The sequence below is a fragment of the Branchiostoma belcheri genome, unplaced genomic scaffold (genome assembly GCF_001625305.1).
Source record: "Branchiostoma belcheri isolate BF01 breed outbred unplaced genomic scaffold, Haploidv18h27 scaffold66, whole genome shotgun sequence".
Classification (NCBI taxonomy): Eukaryota; Metazoa; Chordata; class Leptocardii; order Amphioxiformes; family Branchiostomatidae; genus Branchiostoma; species Branchiostoma belcheri.
The window spans coordinates 1485406-1510265 of NW_017804309.1; the positions used below are offsets into that span (position 1 = coordinate 1485406).

Here is a 24860-nt window from a genome sequence, read left to right on the forward strand (position 1 = left end):
GAACGAGAACGCTGCAGAACGAGAACGCTAACTACCAAGACACATTTGATTCAAAATGAGTTCTGAACACCTACGCTCTCCTCGAAGGAGTGATCCATCAGAAAGCGGGTACCAAGAGAAGAGGAACCTTTACTAAACGATATGATTCTTCTCCATATATTAGGCCACACCAAGTAAATTTTATGGATGACGTCCGCGCGCGCATTGATTTTGGCCTGTTCCTAGAAAAAAACAAGAAATTCCGCTTCCTGTAAGGCCATGTTGATTTGATTATATGGATGACATCCTCCGGGAGCCCCAAAACTGATGCGCGCGTGCGAATAAAAAAAAAGTTTTGACAAAAAAAAGTTATTTTCATTATGAAATCTACGTGGTCATGAGGGTTGAGCAAATGGCACAGAATATGGTTTGGCGAATAATCTAGTCTTCAAGTTCATTTCTTTACAATTTCGTCTTTTTTCGTTTGATTTTGGCTTTCTACGACATTGGTATAGTTTTTATTATTTTTTGTAACTTATGGTATATTTTTGCTCATTTTGCAACTGTTTTATACGATTTACAGTAGGGTTGAAAACTTTTTTTTTGGAAACGGCCGAAAATTCATGCGCGAGCGGATGTCATCCATATAATCAAATCAACATGGCCTAACTATGACCAAAGAGTCACAACAGTGCCGCAAATCGTTAGATTGACGTGAAACCCGTAATGCGAAATGGGTAAAGAGCAGCCACGAGCACATGCTTTGTTTCTGCAGGCCTGCAAAAATGTGATGAAAGAAACAGGACAGGACGACAACTGCTGTTCCACCTGATTTCTGTTTTGATGATGAATAAAAGACTTCTTGCTTGTTACACTGTGTCACCTCATTCAATTTGTGTCCTAACATTTGTCGTCTCTTAGTATATTTCTAATCTAGGCATCTTGTTTTTTAGGGCCCTTCTTGTTGTTTTTTTCGCCCTCTTGCATTAGATTTAGGGTCTCCAAAGGACGTCATCCATAGAATTTACTTGGTGTGGCCTTATCTGCTTGAAGAGCAGTGCTAGTAGTAGTGAGAGATGAGAATTCGGACCCCTAGCGGAACATTCAAGTAATGCACCTCGGAATCCCACAATGCTCCGGGCATAATGGCTGCCGTCGTAATCATGTGGCGTCTATGAATTTTATAATCAGGTGAGAAAGGTGAAATCCTCGCCTTTTCTACGTCTTCTAAGTATATCACATACAATGGTCTGACAGGAACTTAACCAAGGAAAGTGGCCGGTAGCCGTGGCCTTTTTTCGTCTTGTAGTTTGATTGAAATCTGAGCAGGAAGTGAGTCGTACTTCGAGCCAAGAAAGAAAAGAAGAACGTGCGTTTGTCGACCCAGAGAAAGAGTTTGCAAGATGTATCCGTCCTGGAATCAGCAGCCGTACGGCTCCCAGCAGGACATGCAGTCCTTACAGCACCAGTCCCAGATGAACGCCTACCAGCAGCAGCTCTACTGGCAACACTACTACGCCTTGCAGCAAAACCAGCAGAATAATCCTCCACCGGCGTCTTCTTCGTCTACTGTGCCCACGTCTAGTGCGGGGGGCCAGAACCCCCCTCTGCCGTCAGAGACGGGTGAAAAGCCCCCCTTGCCGAGCGAGCCACCGCCGCAAGACAACCCACCCTTGCCTGGTAATGCTACACAGGTACGTGTGGCTCTAAACTTTAACGTGCATATTGGAGAAATTAGGGTTTCAGAAAGAACTGCAGAACAAAGCACCTCATAGAGCCCTTATGAAAACAAATAATATATATTATAAAGCCAAAAGGCCCTTGCTAAATTATTTCTGAATCAACCTATGCAAGTGAGTGTAGATCTACCTGTAAATTGTTATGGACAAAGGCCTTTCTGACAAATGAGCTCTTGTCAATCTTGTTGGAAGTGGCAGGGATCAAATGATACATTAAGTTTTCTCATTCAAAATATTATACTAACTTCTCATTCATGCTTATCTGTTACTTTTGTTGTACAGCACTTTGTCCAGTCATGTTCTTAGTGTTGTCCTCCAGTGTAGCAAAAGTATAGACAACACGATTCCATCAGTAAAACTTGAACTGATGCACGAATACCTTGTGTTTTATAAGGCTGTATTTCTGTATTTTCTAGCCTGGTGCAGCCAACTCTGCGGAGGCTGCGAAAATGAACCAGCTGGCAGAGCAGGCCCGTCAGTGGCAGGCCATGAAACAGTGGCAGGAGTACCAGTATAGCATGATGCAGCAGACCATGCAGCAGCAGCAGGCCTGGATCATGCAGCAACAACAGAACATGCAGCAGCAGGTCAGGCTTAGACTGGGTTAGGTGATAGTTTTAAAATGTTCAATGCAGCTGCTGATGGCTTCAAAATCCTCAGTTTTTATAATCGCATTGTAAGTAAGGATTCCAAATTACTGTCTATTCATCAAGTACCATTCGTGCACGTGCAATTTTATATGTTTTAAAACCCAATATATTATGATCATTAATGTCTCTTCACTTCAGAGCTTGAATGTAATTTCTAAACAAATAATTCATACAATCCTGAAAAGTGTTTGTAACCTTAACCAAATAATATACATGTATGTAGGTGTACCTCCAGTCAAAAATTAGGTACACAGCTCCAATTTTTGTTGCAAAAAAGCACATATATGTATTTTGAGCCCTGCTATACTCCACACGGATGTGTTAATTCTGTGTCCCTGTGTGTCCCAGCATGCCATGCAGCAGATGACCCCTGACCAGATGAACGCGGAGGTGGAGCGTCAGGCTGAACAGTTCCAGAAGCAGTATGAGCAATGGCAGAAACAGTTTGAGGACTGGAAGGAACAGCACAAGAACCATCCCAATCAGGTAAGGAAGGGGCAGGGAGGTTTGCAGCATGAAGTTAGGTGATCTTTGGAACAGCATGCTGTGGAGACTTAAAATCAAATTGGATAGTACAGAAAAATAAGTCCAGATCATGATTGATTGATTGATTGATTGGTTGATTGATTGCAGCAGTTGAAGCAATTGGTTAATTGATTGATTGCTGTTTTCCTGTAGGAACAGTTCCTGCAGTACGAGCAGCAGTGGAAGCAGTGGCAGCAGCAGATGGAGCAGATGTGGGCAGCACAGAAGGAGCAGCTCCAGAGAGCCAAGAACATGGCCCAACAACAACAACAACAACCTGTCAGCTCAGGTGCAGCCTTCAGCCAAGCACCCTATAGCCAGGCTGCCACCATGTCTGGGCCCAGCTTCAGCCAGTCTGGACCTCCCTATAATCAGACTGGAACCATGTCTAACCAAGCTGGCTCCATGTCTGGCCCTCCCCACAGCCAGACTGCAGGCATGCAGAACACCCCTTACAGCCAGGCTGGACCCATGCAAGGGTCGGGTACCAACCAGGGTTTCCCTCCCAGGGGGCCAAGATTTGACGGGCCACGTGGGCCACGGTTTGGTGGCCCGAGAACCCCGGGGTTTGATGGCTCCTCAACTGGCCCCCAGTTCAGAGGTAGAGGACCCATGGAGCTGAACAGACCCAGGTTTGGGCCACGGGCGGGCCAGCAGCAGCCTGGGTTCAGAGGACCGTGGCCATTGCTGGACGACTATGGGTCAGCTGGGAGAGGAAGCATGTTCGGCCAAAGACAAGAGCAGCAACCAGGGCCAGGAGGTGTGGAACAGAGTGGAGGACCCATGGGCAGGGGGAGGGGCTTCAGACAGGACCTCGGCAGAGGGATGGGTCAAGGCGGAGATAGTCAGGGCCCAGGCCACCTCTCAGGGCCTGGCAGTAAAGAGGATCTGGGAGCCTGTGACAATAGTGAAAGCCAGGGATTTGGCAGTAACCAGGATATAACACAAGGGGGAGATATGAGCCAAGATTATGGTAGTAATCAAGGTACAGGCCGTGGCTTTAGTGGTCCAGGACAAGGACAAGGCATGGGTCGAGGCTTTGGTGGCCCAGGGCAAGGGCCAGGTATGGGCCGTGGTTTTGTTGGCCCAGGACAGGGGCCTGGAAGGGGACGGGGTTTTAGTGGCCAAGGACCAGGGATGGGCCGTGGCTTTGGTGGGCAAGGACAAGGGCACGATGCAAGCCAAGGCTTTGGTGGCCCTGGGCAGCGGCCAGGCATGGGTAGAGGATTCGGTGGCCCAAACCAAGGACCAGGACTGGGCCGTAGCTTTGGCAACAACCAGGGCAGAGGTCCTGGGATGGGCCGGGGATTCCAGCAGGATAACCAAGGGATGGGCGGAGGGTATGGACAGGAGCAAGGGGATTTCGGACTGGGGAGAGGCCGCGGTTTGTCAGAACAGAGCGAGGGTGGGCTGGAGGGAAATGGGAAGAGACTCCCCTCCTTACTGGGAGACAGTCCAGGCACAGGCCAGGCGGCCAGCCAAGAAATGGGAGAAGAAACTGAGAAGAGTCAAATACCTGAACAACCTCTGGGCATGGACGAGGACTTCAGACAAAATCAGGGCATGACGTTTGGACCCCGAGGACAGTCACCAATGCAGAGGCCGAGGGGACCTGGGTTTGGCCAGGCTGAGGGCCAGAGATTTGGCCCAAGAGGGCGAGGGTTTAACCAGATGGAGGGTGGACCACGCTTTGGTCCTAGAGGAGGTTTTAACCAGACAGAAGGGCAAAGATTTGGTCCAAGAGGCAGGGGTTTTGACCAGTTGGAGAGCCCAAGATTCGGTCCAAGGGGAAGAGGGCTTGACCAGACTGGAGGGCCAAGATTTGGTCCCAGAGGTAGAGGTTTTGACCAGTCTGAAAGCCCAAGATTTGGTCCAAGAGGCCAGAATGAGGGCCCAAGATTTGGACCAAGAGGACGGGGCTTTGATCAGACTGAAGAGATGAGATTTGGCCCAAGAGGAGGCCTCAACGAGATGGGCAGACCAAGATTTGACCCCAGGAACCAGGAAGGGTTTGGGCCCAGGGGCATGGGAATGGAAGGCCCCAGAGGAATGGTTCCCAACCAAGGCCCCAGGCCTGTGGGCCCAGGCACCACTACCCAGGATGAGGAGCCAAAACTAACTTCTGCTCAAGATGGGCCTAAAGATGTGGACCTGCGCGCAAACCGCAGCAAAGCAGAGGAAACAAAATCTCAGCCAGACAAGGGCGAAGGTGACAAGAAGGGTCCTGACCCCAAAACTGAGCAGGGAAAGAAACCAGAAGTGGCAAAGAAGGACAGCAAGGCATCAACTGGTCAGCCTTCTTCAAAACCTCCGGATCCCTCTCCAGCAAAACCAGTCGACAAGAAGGCACCCGAAGCAGAGAAGCCTACTTCTCAGCCAAGTGTAGTTAAAACCTCTGCCCCTCAGCCCAGTGGTTCTCAAACAGCAGCTTCCATGTCCACATCAACTGTCTCAGGTGCAGTACAGACACCACCTGTGAAGGGTAGGGATAAGGCCGCATCAAAAATGCCTGAAAAGGGAACAGGAAGCAATGAGGAAGACAAAGCACAATCTGGCATGCCCAAGTTTTCTCAGCGTGAAGCTGACCTGTTGGTGAAAGCAGCCGAGGATCTTAAGATGATTAGGGAGGCGCAGGAGCAGCTGAGAAGGCTGGAGGAAATCTCCGCACTGCAGAAAGTCACCGCTGCCATGTCCGAGCACCTGAGGCCTGGGGCAGGCAGGGGCAGGGGTCGAGGCCTCGAACCCAACATGGGACGGGGAAAGGGTGAAGGGGCAGAGCCAAGTATGGAGGCTAAAGACAGCAAGGGACCTGCACACCTTTCCAGAGAAGGGGGGGTAGGCAGGGGTAAAGATGCAGCAAGAGGGGCAGAACCCAGCCTGGGCCATGAAACAGAAGGCCAGGACCCTGGAGCAGAGCAGGACATGGAGTTAGAGTCAGAGAGGGCCAGCCATTCCAGCAGGGGATCCAACCACGGCAGAGACTTGGGCGGGCCGGAGGGGGCCAGGAGGGGCCACAGTGGGCCAGACCAGGCCAGGTTTGGGTACGAGGAGAGGTACAAGAGCTACAGAGAGGAGGAAGCCGACTATGGAGAACCACCATACAGTGGCTATGTAAGTCCTTTTCTCTATTATGATTTCTACTCAGATGTGTTCCTTAACAGGTAACAGTAGGAAACATTCCATCAATTCTGAAGGGATTTCTAATTTTCAGTGAAGCATTTAATGAAGTAAGGATTCTTCCCAGTGTGAGGGGATTAAAACTATTGTGATCAAATCTAAATGGGAAAAGGAATTGCTGCGTTTGATATAGAGGGAAGAGATGGTATTTTAGTAACTTGAACTTAGTTCCAAGCCTAGAATTGGTCTCTTGGCCTGACCTCCTATATGTTCTTTTGTATTTGTAATGTTTGCTGTTCTGTAGTTGTAAGTCCTACTGTGTATGTATTGTAATCATATACATGTACAATGTACATAGATAGAATCCAGAATTAGATATGTTCTAATGTAATGGATATTTGATAAAACAACACTCTTCTCTCTGCAGCAGGATGAAGACTATTACCAGGAGGAGAGTAGAGACCTGTATGGCAGGGACCGTTACCGAGGGCGTCAGCAGGCGTATGATGAAGACCATGAATACGACGATCCCTACCAGGACCCGTACTACAGCAGAAAGGACGACTACAGGGAGGACTACCGGAGAGAAACTGCGTACTATGAGGCATGTTTGGTTCCCACTTGGCGTCTGTTTGTTTGTCTGTGTCTTGTTGAACTCAAATTGTCATGAACCAGCTTTTTGGCAAAGCTTGCTGTAAACAAATATAGATGGATACAGTAACTAGGCAATACTGCATACACACATACACATACACTCCAACAAGGTTCACCAATCTGCAGCATACACAGACACCTTGAAAAATACATCACTCCATTGGCCATGGGGCAGTCATGTAACTAGGTGTGCCATCACCATTGTCCACAGGATGACAGGCCAGGGGAGAGGTACAGAAGGGAAGAACCCCTCAGACGAGGGGAGGAGTATGGATGGACAGACGACTACAGGAGAGCAGAGGTCTACGGGCATGGCAGTGACGAGTTTGCCAGGAGTCGTCTGGAACGAGACAGGGAGCCCAAACCTCCAGGGGTGGAGGACACTTACCTGTACGAGCGACACACCTACTCAGATGATCAGTACACGTTGGACAGGTGAGCAGGTGTCTTAAGATATTGCAGTAACCTTGGTACAGTGTTGGTTACAAAGTGGTTTATTTGATTCTTAACTGATTGTGTCATGTGTCACATCTAGACACTAATATGTTCTCATTACATGTAGATAGGTTTCACCATCACCTCTGGAAAACTGGGGCAATGACCTAAGGGGTAGAGGAATCATCTTGAATTCAGAAGGTCTGGGCTCAAACCATGACCAGGTCATACATAGCATAGAGTCAAAAATGGTACAGACTGTTTTCTCTGCTTAACACTTGGTGCCTGTGAGAAAGAGTATGGCCTCTGTAATGGTCTGTGTGGCTCTGGAAATGGCACTGTCCGAATACACCTCTATATCTTAGAATAACAATCATATTTGTAGTTTTTATGCTTTCTGGAAATTACCCTAAATGCCATTTTATGTAACCAACTTTGTGCTTTATTCCAGAACCGGAGTTCGAGAAGACAGCCAAAGTCTGGGGTTAGCTGGCAGGGTGGTGGAGTCCATCGATTATGGGCATGGAGAAAAAGGTAATACAACGGCTTTTGTAGGAGATAGTTCTAAATATGACAGTTTGAAAGATGACGGTTTGAAAGATGACAGTTTGAAAGATGACAGTTTCTCTGTTGTGTGTGTAGCTCCAGGAAAAGGCTACAGCCATCTGCTGACCACGTCCCCTGCAGAGGCAGCGGGTAAGTCCTTCAGCCACCTCCTCTCAGCCTCCACAGCGCCCGTCTCCGAGGCCCCTGCCACCAGCCAGGTGGGGCTGTTCTCCAGGGCTGGCATGGTGGAGGAGATAGACTACGGGCACGGGCAGCATGCACCCCTCGGCCGTGAGGTCGTCAGGGACACGTTTCTATGGGAACGGGGCGTCCTGGGCGGTCAGGCTGAGGAGGACAGGTTGTCTGGTCGAGGGCTAGAGGGGGTGCCGCGGGAGAGATCGCGGGAGAGATCCAGGGATAGGATGGGGCAGGAAGACGCCAGGCACGGCCGGAGCATTGAAGATGTCAGGCTTCCCAGAGATAGGGAGGTCTCACGAGAGAGGGAACGAGGCAGGAGCTGGGAGAGGGAGAGAAGCAGGGATAGAGAGAGGGAGTTTGTGAGGGAGGGAGACTTACCCAGCCGCGCACGTGACAGGGACCTGCCCAGGGATGACCGAGATCGAGCCAGAGGTATCATGTCTTGATTGTTGATCAGAAATTGTAATAATCATTATAGAACTGTAGAAGGTATTCCTTTCTGCTTGGACCGTTGATCGTCATAACACATTGGATCAAATGCATTCAATTTTTTGCAAGAGTTAGAGAGATTTCCGTGTAATTTTGATGCTTGAAAATTTTCTTTACCATAGTACAGAATATGGGCCATTTTGGTGGATTACCGATAGTGGTCATGCAAATCAAACAGACATAGAAACAGACATAAAGTGCTAACTTGATCTCCCCGTAGGATTGGATGACAGGTCACGTCGGAGGGAGGTGGATGAGCTTGACCGGTACCGGGTGGGGAGGGACCGTGACCGTGACCCTGACAGGGAGAGGTTATATCCCGAGTCATCATCGCTGTACCGAGACTACAACCGCGACAGGGAGAGAGACAGGGACAGGTGGGTTTGTGTTACACAATCTACCGCTGTGGGGCTGACTAGGCCTCCTGATGCGGGATGTAGTCAGGCTTGTGGCAAGTGAGCTGAGTAGCATTACACACAGGTCACTGTCAATTTGGAAAGGTAGTAGTTATTTCCTACTTATCTAGATGATCCATGCAGCAGCTGTATTGCACCCTAAACTATCTCAAAAGAATTATGCTTTGACAGCTTTTCTGTCAGCTGCAATATGAAGTAATATTCATTACACAAGCGTGTATGTGTCTCCTACATGGACTACAACTTAGTACAAGGGCTCGAAATGCATTTTTCTGCATACCGGTACCTGCATAAAGATGGCTTTCAAAATCACGAAGGCATCATATTTTACCTGTATTAACCTGCATACGCAGGTGGAATTTCAAGGCCTGACAGTATACATGTTGATCTACATGTATGTATCTACTGTCAGTCTACATGTATGTAGCTGCTATCTACTGGCAATCTTTGTGTATGTAGCTGCTATCTATATGTACCTGCTGTTTACATGTATGTAGCTGCTATCTACATGTATGTAGCTGCTATCTACTACCTCCTTCTATCCGCAGTCCTCCTCAGGAGACTGACTCCCCTTCTCAAGGAACCTCACTTTCTCAGTCCACGTAAGTTCTTCCTCCCCTTCCACAGGCACTATCTGCACGTCTTAAAAAGGCTAAGCCCCAAGTCTTGTAGGAGCTTGTGGCTTTTTGCTGCATGAAGCCTCTCAGGCCAGGCTCTTTTGCATGTAGGTCATCCTGTTCTTTGTTAAGAGATTGCCACACAGAAAGCTTGTCTGATGTACAGCAACCTGTGGTAATCTAGATAAGAAACATGCCATGATCTTAACATCTAGTTTACATAGGTTCCCTCCTCCATCCACGTCACGTTATGAGAGAGACCGAGACCCCTACGCACGTGAGAGGGACTACTACTTTGACCGACCGCCCTATGATGACAGAGCAGCGTACAGTGGTGGCGGCCCCCCTCCCCCTGGGCCCTACGACGTGCGAGACCCGTACACGGCCCCTCCCCAGCAGCCAGCGGAGGAGCCCAAACCTGAGACTGTGTCAGCTGAGGACATCCTGAAGGAGCCGGGCCGCAAGAACAGACCCAAACAGGTAACATTGGACTCCGCCTTTGACTTTATTTGGATTTGTAATTAGCTCAGTTTTTTTAGCTAATTGTGCTAATTAGCTCAATGGATTTATTGAGATTTACCACATCTGTAGAAGGATGGACATAAAAGATGGCTTTGTAAGATGTCAAACCAGAGACCAAACTGCAATCTGCTCGCACCTGGACAAACTCCTACTCTTTGTTTATATGGTTTTTTTAATGTACATGTACTCAAGTTGTGGTTCTCCTATATTTGTGTAAGTATGAGATTTACTGAATGATGTGGGCTTCATGTTTCAGCTTGTTGCAATCCTTCGAGGTCCTCCCGGGTGTGGCAAAACCCATGTTGCAAGACTTATCAAAGTAAGGATACCTTTCCACATTGTCTTTTTACGATGACCTCCCCCACTGCTTGTAGTTAATGTAATTTTTGTATAACAATTAGTAAGCCATAGTTTCAACATCACACAAATAACCTGTCAAGAGCTGATATCATCTGTCTAACGTGCTACTTTGCAGGAGAAGGAGACAGAAGCCGGCGCCAGCGCACCACGTATATTTTCCTTAGACGACTACTTCATGACGGAAGTTGAAAAGACAGAGAAAGACCCTGAGACGGGCAGAAGGGTCAAGACCAAGGTGGGTCCTTAGTGCTGATTGGCTGCTGCCTGAAGTAGTGAGGATGAAGGATAAACAGTCTTGTGTGAAAGGCAGAATATCAGCACTGAAGATGTGTGGCAATGCTGCATAGTGTGTGTTGCAAATCACAGAAAAAACACACACACAAACAAACACACAGATTGATGGACAGCTGCACACACAGACATCACACAAACACACAGACTGATGGACAGCTGCACACACAGACAGATAGACACATGAAGGTGAAGATGCATTTCCTTTTTCCCCACAGGTACTAGAGTATGAGTATGAGCCAGAGATGGAGGAGACTTACCGAGCCAGCATGCTCAAGGCCTTTAAGAAGAACTTGGACAACGGGTTCTTCCCCTTCATGATCGTGGACGCCGTCAACGACAAGGTCAAACACTTCCAGCCCTTCTGGAGCGCCGCCAAGAGCAAGGGGTTTGAGGTGTGTGTCTGTAGTACTGGAAGTCTTGAAATGTTTGCAGTAGTTTTATTTTTACAGTGACTTGTCCACCATGAAGTTATGCTAGTGGGAATATGTATTTCTATTGCATTACTACTGTTGTACAGAATTTTTCAACTGATAACTCGAAAGACTGGAAAAAAAACTCCTTTTCCCTTGCTGCAGGTGTACATAGTTGAGTTGACTGCTGAACCACATGCCTGTGCCAGGAAGAACACACACAAAAGGACACTGAAAGACATCACAAAGGTTAGAGATGTACAAAAATGTACTTGTGTGATCATCCCTATCCTGTCAAAATGATTAGCGTGTTGTTGCTAATGTATAACTACATTTCAAACTAGACAAGTGGGATTAGTAAAACTGTTTTTTGCTTTTCATGCAGCAAAGAAAATTGAGCAGTGAAAGTGTTATTGTCTTATTGAACAAGTGTGAGTAGTGAAAGTGTTGTTTGTTGTACAGATCCTGGACAGATGGGAGTCGGCACCACGTCACATGACCAGGATGGATGTGCGGATGCTCCTACAGGAAGCGGCTATTACAGAGGTACAGGAAATACAGTCACAACTGTCTGTAGTCAACACTTGAGAAACTTGAAGAAGATGGTTACAGTAGACAGAATTCTCATTGAAACTTGGGTCAATGGAAAAAATAATCGAAGGGGTGACCAGGAAGTGGCCACAATGGCCAGGTGATCCTTATATGGCCAGGTGATCCTTATGGTCGAGTTGGTCAAGAGCACAGGTATAACAGTACTGGTCAGGAAATAAGGAATTAAGAAAACCAAACTGATTTTTTTTAAAGTATCTTTAAAGTTATGTATGTTATGATGCCGGAGAAAAGGAAACCAGGGATTCTTTAAAAACTCAGTCATATATTTAGCAGCAGAAGGAACCATAACTGCATACTGGAGAAACTGGTGTGTTACATCAGTACAGGCTGTGCCACTTGATGTGAATGAGATTTACCGTAGTCAGCACGTGTCCTTATAGTGATCCCCTCACCTGTGTGTTACAGGTGGAGATGGAAGACTTTGATGACAGCCAGGACTCATCCCAGGGCACGGAGGGGAAGGGTCCAGAAGAGGAGGAAGATGTGGAGGAGGGGGTATGTACAAACAAACGAGCAAACACACAAACACAGTTTTTCCTTAACCCAGTCTTCTTCACACAGCCTTAATACCAGGTAAGTGGGTCATTTCTCCAAAGATGGCAGCATGCAGCAAGAAGTGTGGCAGGTGTGGTGAGTAGACGCCTTACATCTGATGTGAGCCTCTGGCTTTACATCCCATCCAAGAGATGTCCCTAACCAAAGCTAGGTACTCATTTTCACAGGAGTCAAGTGAGGAAATAGGCACCTCTCCCAAGGGCACAGCATAGGGGCCTGTTAGGGATTAGAGGCCAGAATCGTACCCAGAACCTTTATATTTGACAGCAACAGCCCTAACCACAAGCCCACCTTGCCACCAGTATGTGGCGCCCAGCTTCACCATTAGACAGATGTTACTAGATCACACACACACATTTTATGACTTACCTTGCCTGATGATGAAGTTGCTTTTGTGCTCCTCTCCTTAGGAACCTGCCTCAAGACCTATATTTTGAGAGTTCTGGCTTGTCCTTTAATCAACCTGATTGGTTTAGAAGGAAAACTCGACAGTCCTTCAAACGGGACAGGTGTTTGTTGCACCTGTGGAGGTATTTTTGTATTGTCCTTTTAGTCAGCCTTTCTTGTAAAGACCAGTGTATCCTGCTTTAATGTATGCTGATTGGGATTGAATTGAGATGCATTCCTATTTCCCATATGTTCATACATAGGGCTGGTCTGCCTTTAGGCTAAATCCATACTTTCCATAAGCAGTCTTGTAGACTAAAAGGTCATGGTGAGCATCATATAGGACTTAACTGAGAGATGAGAAGTAGTGTTGTCCCCTCAGAGGTCAGAAAAAGCAGTATGTAAGGAGGAGCCAGTGTCTGTTTTGAATTCCCTTTACTGTTGCTTTATACTGTCTTCATAGCTCTTAGTGTCAACAGCATTAAGGAACAATGAGTTGTTATAGATACCATTGCCTAAGCCCTCGTGTAATAATGTACCATTGATAGTGATACCATTATTGTATGACAGAATGTCATTGACACCATTGTATTATGAAACAATGCCACTCTCATTGATACCATTGTTTGCAAGGCAATTTGTTTAGAATCCTCTTTTTTGGTAAAACTTATCCACCTGTGGTGTAGTGAACTGCATACCTGGCAGTCAAGCTTCATTAGGTAGTTTTCAGCACTGGTTGATGATTTATATGCTGTATGCAGTTGTAAGGACTCTCAGGCTCCTTACATGTGCTTTTCATGCAGTTCTTTGCAGTGCTGCTAGGTGGGGTGAATTTACACGCTGGGCTCACTGCAAGTCAGCTTTGATATCTTGAAGAAGGACCAAACGAATTGCTAGAAGTTGTAGTTACTTCTAAGTGAACAAATATTGAAAGGTAAACAATCAATTTTTTTCCTGATTCGTATGGTTTGAAAAGAAGAGATTCCTTACTTAGTGCAGATAGAGGTAAGTGGTTTTACAATGTAGCTTACCAATGTCAAGGCGAAAATTTTAAAGTTTATTCAAGTAGATGTGATGAGGCTTTTTGTGAAATCTTGCTTTGAAGTACCTACTTTGCAACTTCAGCTTATTATAATGGTCACTAGACATACATCCACATGTCAGGTTGGATGATTGAAGTGATACAGACGTTGCTTTACAACATAATGTGGATAGAGACTGGCTTGTATCTTCCTCAGTGTTCATCGTTTCCAGAGTTTTCTAAATCATCTTGATGACCTTGAAGTGATTGAGAAGTGCAATTTGAAGGTCACCCATCTTGTGTCTATCTATCCAGAGCAGAAACAAAGACCCTGCATGTTTCCCAAGTCACGCCTACTCGATTAGAGGACTAATTACTGGCACATAAAGGCACCTAATGGGCCTTGGTAAGACAGTTGTACAAGCCGGTGGACTTTGGTCTTAGGACACCAAAGGGTAAAAAAGGAAGATGTTCTTTCCCTGCTAATCCACCTGGCACCTTTTTAAACATTCTCCTCTGTGAGTTTGGGTTTGGTCTGTAGAACACATGGAGCCAGATGGAGAGAAAAGGTAAGTCTGGCATGTGTACTTGGCACTGTAGGAATGCAAAATGTCTAAGAGAACTTCTTTTTCCAGCCACTCAAAAAAGAAAACATAGCAGTGAATAAGAGTACACATGTCTGCTAACGTCACATTGAAGGAATGAAGGATAATCATTGGTTAATGTTATGTATTACTAGACGTTCATGCACATGAGTGCCCCCCATTTTAAGCAGCGAAATTTTCTGCATTGTTTCAGAAACTGACATCTGATATATATTGAGGTTGAATGTTAAGTATAATACTATAAATGAAAGATAAGCTGTTAAGTAAGATTATACTAAAAACTTAGGAAGTGTTACATGCAGAAAAACATAATCTACTATGGTTGTTAATGCAAGCAATATACGGTAATTTGGCATACACGAGGTTTGATTCTGTATATTACTCAAACTAACAAAGAAGGGTGATGGGTTTTGTGTTGCCTCCTACACTAGATTGTGACAAAAACATTGATTTGATAATCATTGATTTGCCTCCCTCCAGGGTCGGTTGCAGGGTGTGCACAGAACGTGATACTGTCTGAAATCCATCTAACTGGCGTCTGTTGTTTGATCTGCATTGACATGCCTTTACAGAACTTGTATTTTCAGCTTCTGGCATCTTAAGGACCTGACCTGTGCTCTGTTGAAGTCTCTGTCAGGATTTGTTCAAGCGTTTTGTTCTGTCTAACTTTTGCACTCCTGCGCTCCCACTTCAAGCAGGGCTTCTACACCAAAAGTCGCTGGGAGATGGACACTTCTGAGCAACAGCTAGGTAAGGTTCCTCCTTAAATCAATCAATCAACCAACCAGTGAATCCATCAGTCAACAACTGAATCAGTCAATAGTCTTATTTAGTCCTAAAAGCCCTTCTGGCCTACAGGTCCAGTAGTAGGTCAAGTTGCAGGCTTCTCCTATAATCAATCAATCAATGGATCCATTGATGGATCCATTGATTGATTGATTTTTCTCTATTTAGACTTGGTATTGTTAGCCTTAGTGGTCCAGTGAGAGGTCAAGGTTCAAAAAGCAAATGTCTTGTATTCATATCTTCCCTTTACCTGGACATTTCTCATTGTTCAGGGAAAACTCTGGGGTGAACCCTTTGGCAGCTTGTGGAAGCACAGATTATTCAGCTGATTTTCAGGTGAATTCTCTTATTCCACAGCTGTACCAGGTTCACTTGTTTTGCATGTTATGTAATGAGAAAGATTTGAGTTGAGCAAGACAACTGGGTAGTCTGTCAATGTTATAATAACCCAGTAGTCTTGACTAAGGAGGTAAGTAAGTAAGTGAGCTTGACTGTAGAGTGTAGGAATTTACAAAAGTATACTAGCTATGTTTCTTCCACTCAATTGTATCTTGGAACAGTTTTTTGGAGGGTGGGAGAGAGATCTGGTCTTCATTAGTGTACACACAAAACCAAAAGTCAGAGGTTCGTAGAATGGTACTGATTTACAGAAACCTATGTGACTACTCACACAAATATTGTAAGTATGCGTAATAATGTATCATTAACTTAAACTGAGTATCAACAAACCAAACTTCAAAGTATCACACAAATGTTTTCAGAATGTGCGACACGAGAAATTAACCCAGAAAAGCTACCAAGGGATTTGCACACATTGGCACCACCTGTGTTACTGTGCACGCAACGGTGTTGTGGCAAAGCTTGTGACTTAAGATATCAAGTACAGTGTGTAAATACCAGTAGAGAGAGCCTCTCTAGATCTGTAGATGTATGTATTAGTGCAACTACAGTGAGTTTTGTCAGGTCATACACAAAGTACAAAATAGAAATGCAGAATAAATCTTAACATTCTACTTATTGAACAATAAGGGCTAACATATTAGTAAATCTGTAATATATTGTTAAAGTTTGGGCTAACCATGGGTTTTGGTATCATAACAAAGCAATCTTTTATGTGTTTACACCTATTTTTGCATTGTGATAGTTGTCACATCTAAACATATACTAGTATGAAAATCTACCTGTAGCATTGTGTCTCTTCAAGTTTGTTGTATCTCCAATTGTTGCTGAGTACAGCAGGGATTAGAGATACCCTGTACATGATAGGTTATGGAGACCTTTTTCTTGCAAGAAACCAAACTAGGTGAAGCATTTATGATGTACAATGTGTAAAGATCCAAGTATTGCTTTGTACGTAATAAGTGTTAACAACTGGAATCAGAGCTGAGAGCAGCTGTGATTAGAGTTGTGTGACAAACAAATGGTTTAATGTAGCAAGTATGTATATGTAGAGTCTATGCATACTTTGTGATTTTTGACATGACAATGAGATTGCAAGTGCATAATACGATTTCCGAACAATGCTGTTTACACAGTTTATGATATTGCAGCTCCAATTGTTGCTTAGTCTAGCAGTGATTAGAGTTGTGTGATAGTTGGTCCTGAATGATTGGGGCGTGCACATTCTATATAGGCAATAAGGAGGTTGTGCACCAACTGCTACAGCTGGGACATTGTAGCTGGAGTCTTCCTAGAACAGCCAAAAGCATTCCTTTCCCCTTATTTGGACAATTTGGGATTTTTAAAAGGGTTCAACAGACCCATATTTTATTTTTTTGCCTCCTGAGTAAAGGGGTGCTTTTGCCATGCTTACCTGCTGCCATGTACTTTAAGAAGTTACAGGGTATTTTTGCCTCCAGAACATTGGAGGGAAAAATAGCCTGAAAGTTTGACATTCCTTGTGTTAGAGCTATTTTTTGCTTGTACATTAACTGTTTCAGGTATTGTACATTGAGGATTTCATATTCATTCCATTAAAATGTCTTCAAATAAGTCTGTACCAGAAAAAAAGACTATGTTCAAAAGTATTATTTGGACAACATACATGCATGAATCTAGGTGATAGGCAGAAACCACAGTGTCTGAAACTGTGCTCTATTCTTTTCTGTGCCTTAGTATTCCTTGACATTTATCACTGTTACATTTGTAATCCTTTTAGTTTTTATGTATTCATGGCATCTTAATGTTCTAATGATTCATAGCGATACTTGTAAAAGGTAGACTACAAGGAGCACCCCAATGACTTAGGAAGGAGACCCATTTTCATCCCTTTCTTTTCTCCATGATGTGTTTGTCCTGTAGACAAGCTGGACGGCATCCGTCTCCATAAGAAGTCAGCTGAGGACCGACGGCAGAGCATGAGTGAGTTCCTGTCACTGGTGGATGAGTACAACAGGAACGTACAACCTGGCAAGAAAAAGGTGAGACAGGGTGGTGGTGGTGGTGGTGTGTGTGTGTGTGTGTGTGCATGCATGCGTGTGTGTGTGTGCACGTACATGCACTCGCATGCATGTATGAATGCAGCAGGAACAGGCATCCTGATGGCGACCAGTTTTACGACAGAAAATTTACAATAGAGGTGACAGAATGAATAACCTGAGTCTTGCATGACCAAAGATAAAGGCTGAAACACTACACTTTACCCTGCTGTCCTGTAGGTGCGCTGGGCGGACATTGAGGAGCGGCGAGACCAGGAGAAGAAGCGAGCCATGGGGTTTGTGGTAGGCCAGACCCAGGAGGACTGGGAGCGCATGACGGGCGGAGATTCCTACGCGGAACGGGCGCTCAAGAGAACTAAGTTTTTCTGACGCTGCAGCTGAAGAACATGCAGAATGGTAAGTACTGTGAACTCATTCATGTTTGCAATAGAAGGGAGAAAGGAGGGTTTTGTAGTGGTCTAAGTTCCCGGTTAAAGGGCCTTTCAATGACTCAGATACTGCTAGGAGTCCTCAAGCTGAAAAAAAATATGAAGCCCACATACATGACAAGATTTACTCGCTAAGATGAGATACCATCAATTTGCATGGGAATGCTGGAAAGTTGACAAGAAAAGCAAGTGTTCGAGGTCCAGATTTTAATGGTGCTAAATTTGAACTGATGACATGTAGCAAGAACTGTACTTACTATTTCATACTTCTGACCCACCTTGTTTGTGTCTTTAGTTTGCAGTTATGCTAAGAAGAGGAGAGTGTTCCAAGTCAACTTTTACGACAGCAGCTTGGACATGCATCAAGTGAAGATGTAGATACTATAATTCAGCTAGAAGAAGTATGCAACAATTATACAAAATGTGATAAAGGATACATACTTGCTATGGACTATTATTGTCTAATTAGCAGGGCATGGTAGTGAATATACATGTATCAACGTCAGTACTGTTTGGTTAGAAAATGTTTGTGTTATGTTTCTTTATGAATACTTGTGCATTTCTGAAGACATTGGTGTAGTCAGTGGTAACAAGTGCATTGTAGGGTTACTTTTATTTTTGAATGTATGTGGAGGAGTCTTGCTGCCCAGAGTTGCAAAATTAGAAAATTTTTAGTTCCCAACTTCAATTAACTTTTGCATGATTGTAGGGAATACATGCAAGCCACAGTTACACACTTAAGAAATCTAGTACACATTTTGTCAGGGGAAATGTGAAACAAGAATGTTAGTCAACATTTTTGTATTGCATTTTTTCTTTTACATCATTCTGTAGAGTCACAATGCACATTAAATACATCATTAAAAGAAAACGTAATGATCTTCCATATGAAATATGTACCTCAAATATGACATTTACGCTTTTGTAACATTACTAAGTTAAACGTAACTGTCTCGGAATTTCATTCATCTCCTTATATGGCTAGGCTAGGGCCCTGTAAAACCCAAAACAATTGTGGTGATTTCACCCGGTAAGAACTTGTACAACAGATGTGGGCATACCTGTGTTTTATTAAACAGTAAAATGTGTATCTAGAATCAGAAGTGCAGTCTCCAAACATTCCCTTATTTTGATGCCCTGTTTTGAGTTTTCAGGTTTGTGTTGTGTTTGAATGTGTCAATGTTTCATGGTGAACCCACAGTAAATCCGGTACTTGATGAGCTTGGTGTCAGCAAAGGCACACCTCCACCCACCCGTTGCTGTGAGAAGAAAGTCTACGCAGGTTGAGTTCTCGTGTCTGCTGCTCGGAGCTGGACTGCAGCAGTTTTATATTTCCCACCTTTTGTAAACTGGAGAAGACTTGAGCCACATGGTTCTGTTGCAAGGGGTCATGAGTTCATTGGAACCTTACCTACCCAATTCAACTTGTCCTCAGCAGGTAGAGGGCGAAAGGAAAGAAAAGATTGAAGTAATTTTCAGATCAAAAAATGTTTTACCAGTGTTATGAGTTGGCTGCATGAGACTCCACAGTACCCATGCTGGTTTGTTTTCCCCTGAAAAGTGGTCAGTTCTGGGCCTTCTGGCTGATGCTATTGTTTGTTGTGATTTTAGTCAAAGTGGGATGTAATGTTCTTACAAAACATCTCTGACAGGACAAGGTGAAGTTTATTTCTGCACATTTGAGCTCTCTATGTTGCCTTGAACTTTAAAAGTCCACCCAAACTCCCCGGGGCAGTCCTGATGGGTGTGTGGTCCTGGTGCATTACTGGTGCTGGACACACGCATGGGCACATCTATATACATCCAGCTGGGCCCAATCCAACCGGACCATTACCGGTATGATTCAGGACTTCTCGGTGTCCCAAAACAGTGCTGATGGGGAATTTGTCCGTCCAGTTCCACTGTAAGTGGAGCAGATGTAGTAAACATGGAAACATAATACAGGGTTTAGCACTGATCCTGAGAACACCCTGCCCCCCTCCCCGCCAGCCCGCATCATGGACACGTGCTGATGACAGGAAACTTCCTGTCACGGCCCAGAGCTGAACAAATTGCTGGTTTCCCCCCGGGACCGTCTTTGGTTTTGTGCCATGAACTGAAGTTAGGGAGATTTTCTCAGCATGCCAATGATTTAGGTCAATACCGAGAGCTGCACATAATGATAACATGCATTCATAAGGTCTATCAGATAACTTTAGCGATGGTTACAGGTTTGGATGGGTTACTAGGACAACAACGAAGTGTTCTATCAGGTTGCCATGACAACTCAGATCACCCTGGCAACAGTCATAGATTCTGTAAGTCACCATGACAACAGGTTAGGCCCCTTTGATCCATCTTATCAAGTACTGTGGGGGTTTAAATGGCAGACTTTGTTTAGGAACTGCTTATCATCAAGATTTACTCGAATTGTTTTCTTGAAGGATGGACCTATCTTGGATGTGCAATCTGTTTTGTGGAGCAAGCTCTAACTGTTGTTCTGTTCCTGTTGAAAGCGGACAGAAGCAAAAGAAGTTGGCACATGACATGCTTTGTCTTCCCTCGGTAATCAGGCCCAGCCCTGAGAAGTTGTTGAAAGTTTGTTGAACAGTTGTGCTTCTCTTTCCTCAGGCCAACCTCCTGATACTCCTGCCAATTATCCACAGGACCCAGCAGACATGAACTCACATGATTCTGCAGGGCCCAACATGGCTTAGTGTGCCCACTATTATCGTCCGCTAAATCCCCAACATGCGACACAGGATCCTGCAGGCTGGTGCAGGGATACGGCTAGTTTACAGCACCAAACGTCGACATATGGGAGGCATGATCACACAGGCTGAGCTATGTCCGTACACACGTATACTTAGACCTCTCGAGTCTCATTATGGCCAGGGGGCATATAAGTCTCACTTTACCCAGCCCTAATCACCGCCTGCATGTGTGAGCGGCAGCCTGCCACACGCAAGCTCGGTTTGCGGAACTGAGGGGTCGACTTTAATGGAGAGGTCGATTTTCATAACAACGTTGATCACAGAAACAAATTCAGCCATGCGAGCACAAACGCCCCTCGGTCTGCAACAGGTGCTGGAAAGCAAGAACTATTTTCACTTTCCAGTGAAGTGGGTGGCTGCCTACCCAATCTGTGATCCATGCACACCTAACCACAGACCTGTCTTACTGAAAATCATTCTGTAAGTTTCGAGGCAGTCCCATCGGTAGTTACAGGCAGTTAAAGGCATTAAAACTCTTTTCACTTTCCAGTGATAGTGAATGAGTGGGTGGTTGGTTGGTTGGTTACTCAACTAGCCTTCCATGTTCATAACCCTCTAACCCCAACCTTGCATTCCTCAAATCGTTAAGTGCATTTTAAAAGGATGTAGGTTGTGATGTTGATGGTTTGCTGTTCAAATTGATAGCATAACAAGCTGCACAATTTATATCAAGAATATATGTACATGTACAAAGCTAAAGGCAAGCATTTTTAAAATTTCAGTACAAGTACAAATGTACTATACATGTTACTGGCACAACAGAAGTATAAAGAATTTAGTAAAGTCTTTAGCAAATATAGATACACAAAGGCAGATGGTTCAACCATAGTAATAGCAAGGCATTTAAGTTATGACTAGTAGTATATACTAGTATGCACTAGCATTGCTAACATAGACAGATATACATGTACATGTACATAGACTATTATGTACAAAAAGTCATACAATCCAAAATACATTACATACTGTACCCTTATAAGTGTTCACACCCACAAGTTTACCCATGTGTTTGTGTTTTTCCAAGGCTGTTTGTTTGTTTGTTTGTTTGTTTGAGTCTTTGTTCATGAAATAAATCGGCCTGCTGACAGCTTTCCTTTTAGGTTATGAGGGAAGAGTTCAGGGTCAGACAAAGTATAACAAGATACAGGTTACATGGTTGAAGTCCTAACAAATCCATATTATAATATACATTCAGTCATTCATAACATACAGTCGTAATAAATCCATAGATAGATGTCCTGACACGTGGTACTAGTATTACAAAATCACATAACAAACAGTTGCTTCGGTTACGCTGTTGTGAAAGGTCTGTTGTTGCTCAGTGAAAGGCACCTCACTGTTTGGAACCCATCTACCCGACCTGGAGTAATCCACTGTAATTAAGTACCTCTGGGTGTGGTTGAACCTGTGTGTTGACAGTGGGCTCGTACATCCAAGTCTGCGTTTTTTCTGTAGCACAAAGGTGGTTTGTGGAAGAATTCCCTTGAATCTGCAAAGAGGTCAATAAATATAACGGCTCATTGCCTAAAAAGTGCTGAGATCTCTTCTCAAGTTTCGAAGAGAACTACGTTTCTCCACAAGCTACGAAGACAACTATGTTTTCAGTCTATTTCATAGGCAAAACATTAAGGTAACTGCACAAATGTCCGTCACCACCGTTAAGCAGAAATATGCCTTGTTCCAAACCTGCTCTTCCTTCATGGCATGGCATTTTCCATGTGTGGCCCCTTTCCTCTGTGTCCATCTCTGACCTGTCTTGCTCACTGTTAAAGTTCTCTGAGTTAGTTTTCTGTATACTCAACTTATAATTTTTTCATTGTGTTCTATGTTGGACCCCAGGAAGAACAGTGTTCACTATATAGCACTAATGGCAACCTCAATAAAATCAAGAAACAAACAAACAAATAAACGTTAACATTACGTACTTTTCGAGTTAGCCTTGTCGCCACTTATGCATGCCGTTGACCCAAGTATTAAGAATCCTGTCTGTAGATGCGCCTGTAGATGCCACTTGTGACCATTTTCTTGAAGTTCTTGCTTGAGTGGTCAACATATTTGATTATATAACTTAAGGCAATAAAGGTCACCTGCATAATTTATTTCATGCATTTTCTTCACTTTGGTGCCGGATGATTCTGTAGGGAGGCAACTTTGATATCCTTTCTGATAGAATAGTTTTTAAGAACGAGTCGGGTGCAGACTAACGAGCGAGTGGATCGTGTTGCTACACCTTGAACAATGTACAGGACCGCGTGGCACCACCTTTATTAACGGGAGCTCCGGTACACATACTCGTGCTGACCCATTTCCTCTGGGATCTCATTTGCCACCCACGTCTTCCCGGCGCTTGTCTTCTCAAGGAGTTTCCTAAGAGTAAGACTTCGGTTGCTGGGAAGAAAGTAAAAGTAATAATTGTCCAAATGGGGTGAATAATTTGTTAGCTCGCTGCATGGTCATACGGTAACAGATTTGCAGCCGTGGAAAATTAGCCACTCCATTTAGCCAATTTCTGCTCATTTCTCAGCAACTTTGATGGAGACTAGTATTACCTGGTACCACGCTGGAAGTTTGCTGGTCTTGCCGCGTGTGCAGGCTCTACTGTAGCTTACCCCCCCCCCCTCAGCAGGCTCCCCGACTGACGTTTTGATACACGTTGTTGGAGGCCCATGTATAATACTAGTACTTACTATTTTCTGATTGCTACCGTTTTCTAGTGGGCCATAAGCAGCCAGAAAACAGCACGTAAACCACACAAAAACGGTAACATCAAGACGTTTTCTGCGGAGCCTGCTATCGAGACTATCTCCACTGTACACTCCACAGGACCAGCGGAGCCTGAATCATGACGTGTTTAGCCGGGTCGGACATATTTGTGCCGTTTTTCTTCAAAATTTAGTAGCATTGGCGGAGGAGAATTTATCTTAACCGGGACATAACCTTTGTTCGCCACATGAACCCGCCACGGAAGCCACATAGCGTTAGCAAGGCGCTCTTCCCAAATCAGCTGAACGCATTTTCACCTGCAACACATTGTGCAAAAGTACGGGTCACCCTAGCAAGAGAATAAATGGTGTACTTGTCTTTACAAACATGAACATAACATACATGTACGTAGAATACTAGTAGGACAACACTTAATCAACATACAGGATACGCTTGGTCCCGTTAATTGTGCTAGAGTGTTAGATCTCGTGTAGAAATGTAGAAATTAACCATACTCCAGTAGTTTGGTCTATTTACGATCTAGTAGTCCTGCCTGTCTGTACTTCGCAATATGAACTTTCGCATACATATAATCCGCCTGTAACATACTGCCTTCAAAGTTTCTGAGTCAGACCCTGGATTAAGTGCTTACACAATTTTAAGAAGAATCTGGTGTGTAAAGTGTCCAGCGGGGAATGTTGGAGAGATTTACCGCGGGTTGTCGCGTGTGGCGGATCAAGACTGATGTTTCCTCCTGATCCCGGCCGGGGCGTAATTTTCTCCGTTATTTCACAGTCGTGTCGTATATATTATTCAGCGGTAGCTCCGGCTATCCAAGAATTCCAACTATTACCCTGCATGCACAACAGTTTATCAAACTTTTGCCCTAACACTTGTGTGGCAGGGCATGGCGAACGACTTTTTCTTGTTGCGGAATTTAGAACAGAAGGTACAGCCGCTGGCACGTCGACCATACTGTAGTTAATGAATACATCTTATTGATATGCGAAAATGTATGATATATGCAACCTCGACACGACGATTGCGGACGATTACCTTTGAACATGTCTGTTTTCGCAGAGCTACTTGTATTATACATGTATAAGGTATTTCGAATTGCAAGCTAACAATAAAAGGGCTGAAAAAGTTTAGCCACTGACGCAAATTGCTTATTAAAGACTAAGCAAGTTCGTGGTTTTTAACTTTATTTGTCAAGCAAGTTATTTTGCTCTTACTGACACCTGTTCAGGATCTTTCGTGTGATGTATTATCTTATTTAACCTTGTCAAAGCACAGATTTCATTATTTTTCTCTTAGATTTTTTTAGTTAGCATAGTATGCTGTAGAACGTTGATTATTGATGGGGCTTTTAGTGTTTAGTGATATTTACGTATTTGCGGAACTTTCCCTTCCGCTAAGGCCGTTCAACCTCTATGTTCTTAGCCATAAATACATCCGATGAAAATTGTTGGTTAACGTGTACTGTACTTCCCGTGCTAAGGAGTGGAGGCCCGACGTCTACACTAACAGCCTGGTATCATAGCGATGGAATCAATCAAACTGTAGTGATTTAATATTCTGTCATTTAGTGCGAAAGCATCACTTGTATAGGTGAAAAACA

The 24860-nt window shown here is 44.5% G+C and overlaps 1 protein-coding gene across 6 annotated transcripts in view; it reads left to right on the forward strand.

Annotated features, from left to right (window-relative positions):
* Window positions 1-18873, forward strand: part of LOC109483792 (filaggrin-2-like) — a 19330-nt gene extending 457 nt beyond the window's left edge. The window contains exons 1-20 of one of the 6 annotated variants that reach the window (XM_019786902.1): window positions 1096-1673; window positions 2135-2305; window positions 2717-2854; window positions 3047-6004; window positions 6441-6614; window positions 6876-7099; window positions 7551-7633; window positions 7742-8275; window positions 8553-8709; window positions 9581-9845; window positions 10144-10206; window positions 10363-10482; window positions 10757-10933; window positions 11117-11200; window positions 11414-11497; window positions 11969-12058; window positions 14827-14881; window positions 17219-17337; window positions 17575-17751; window positions 18079-18873. In XM_019786902.1, coding sequence (XP_019642461.1) covers window positions 1383-1673; window positions 2135-2305; window positions 2717-2854; window positions 3047-6004; window positions 6441-6614; window positions 6876-7099; window positions 7551-7633; window positions 7742-8275; window positions 8553-8709; window positions 9581-9845; window positions 10144-10206; window positions 10363-10482; window positions 10757-10933; window positions 11117-11200; window positions 11414-11497; window positions 11969-12058; window positions 14827-14881; window positions 17219-17337; window positions 17575-17724 — 5937 coding nt within the window. In that variant the 5' untranslated portion in view covers window positions 1096-1382 and the 3' untranslated portion in view covers window positions 17725-17751; window positions 18079-18873. Of the gene's footprint in view, window positions 1-1095; window positions 1674-2134; window positions 2306-2716; window positions 2855-3046; window positions 6005-6437; window positions 6615-6875; window positions 7100-7550; window positions 7634-7741; window positions 8276-8552; window positions 8710-9580; window positions 9846-10143; window positions 10207-10362; window positions 10483-10756; window positions 10934-11116; window positions 11201-11413; window positions 11498-11968; window positions 12059-14826; window positions 14882-17218; window positions 17338-17574; window positions 17752-18078 lie in introns of those variants that run through there. The other 5 variants (XM_019786899.1, XM_019786901.1, XM_019786903.1 and 2 more) reach the window with 5 other exon arrangements.
* Window positions 18874-24860: the final 5987 nt, after the last annotated feature.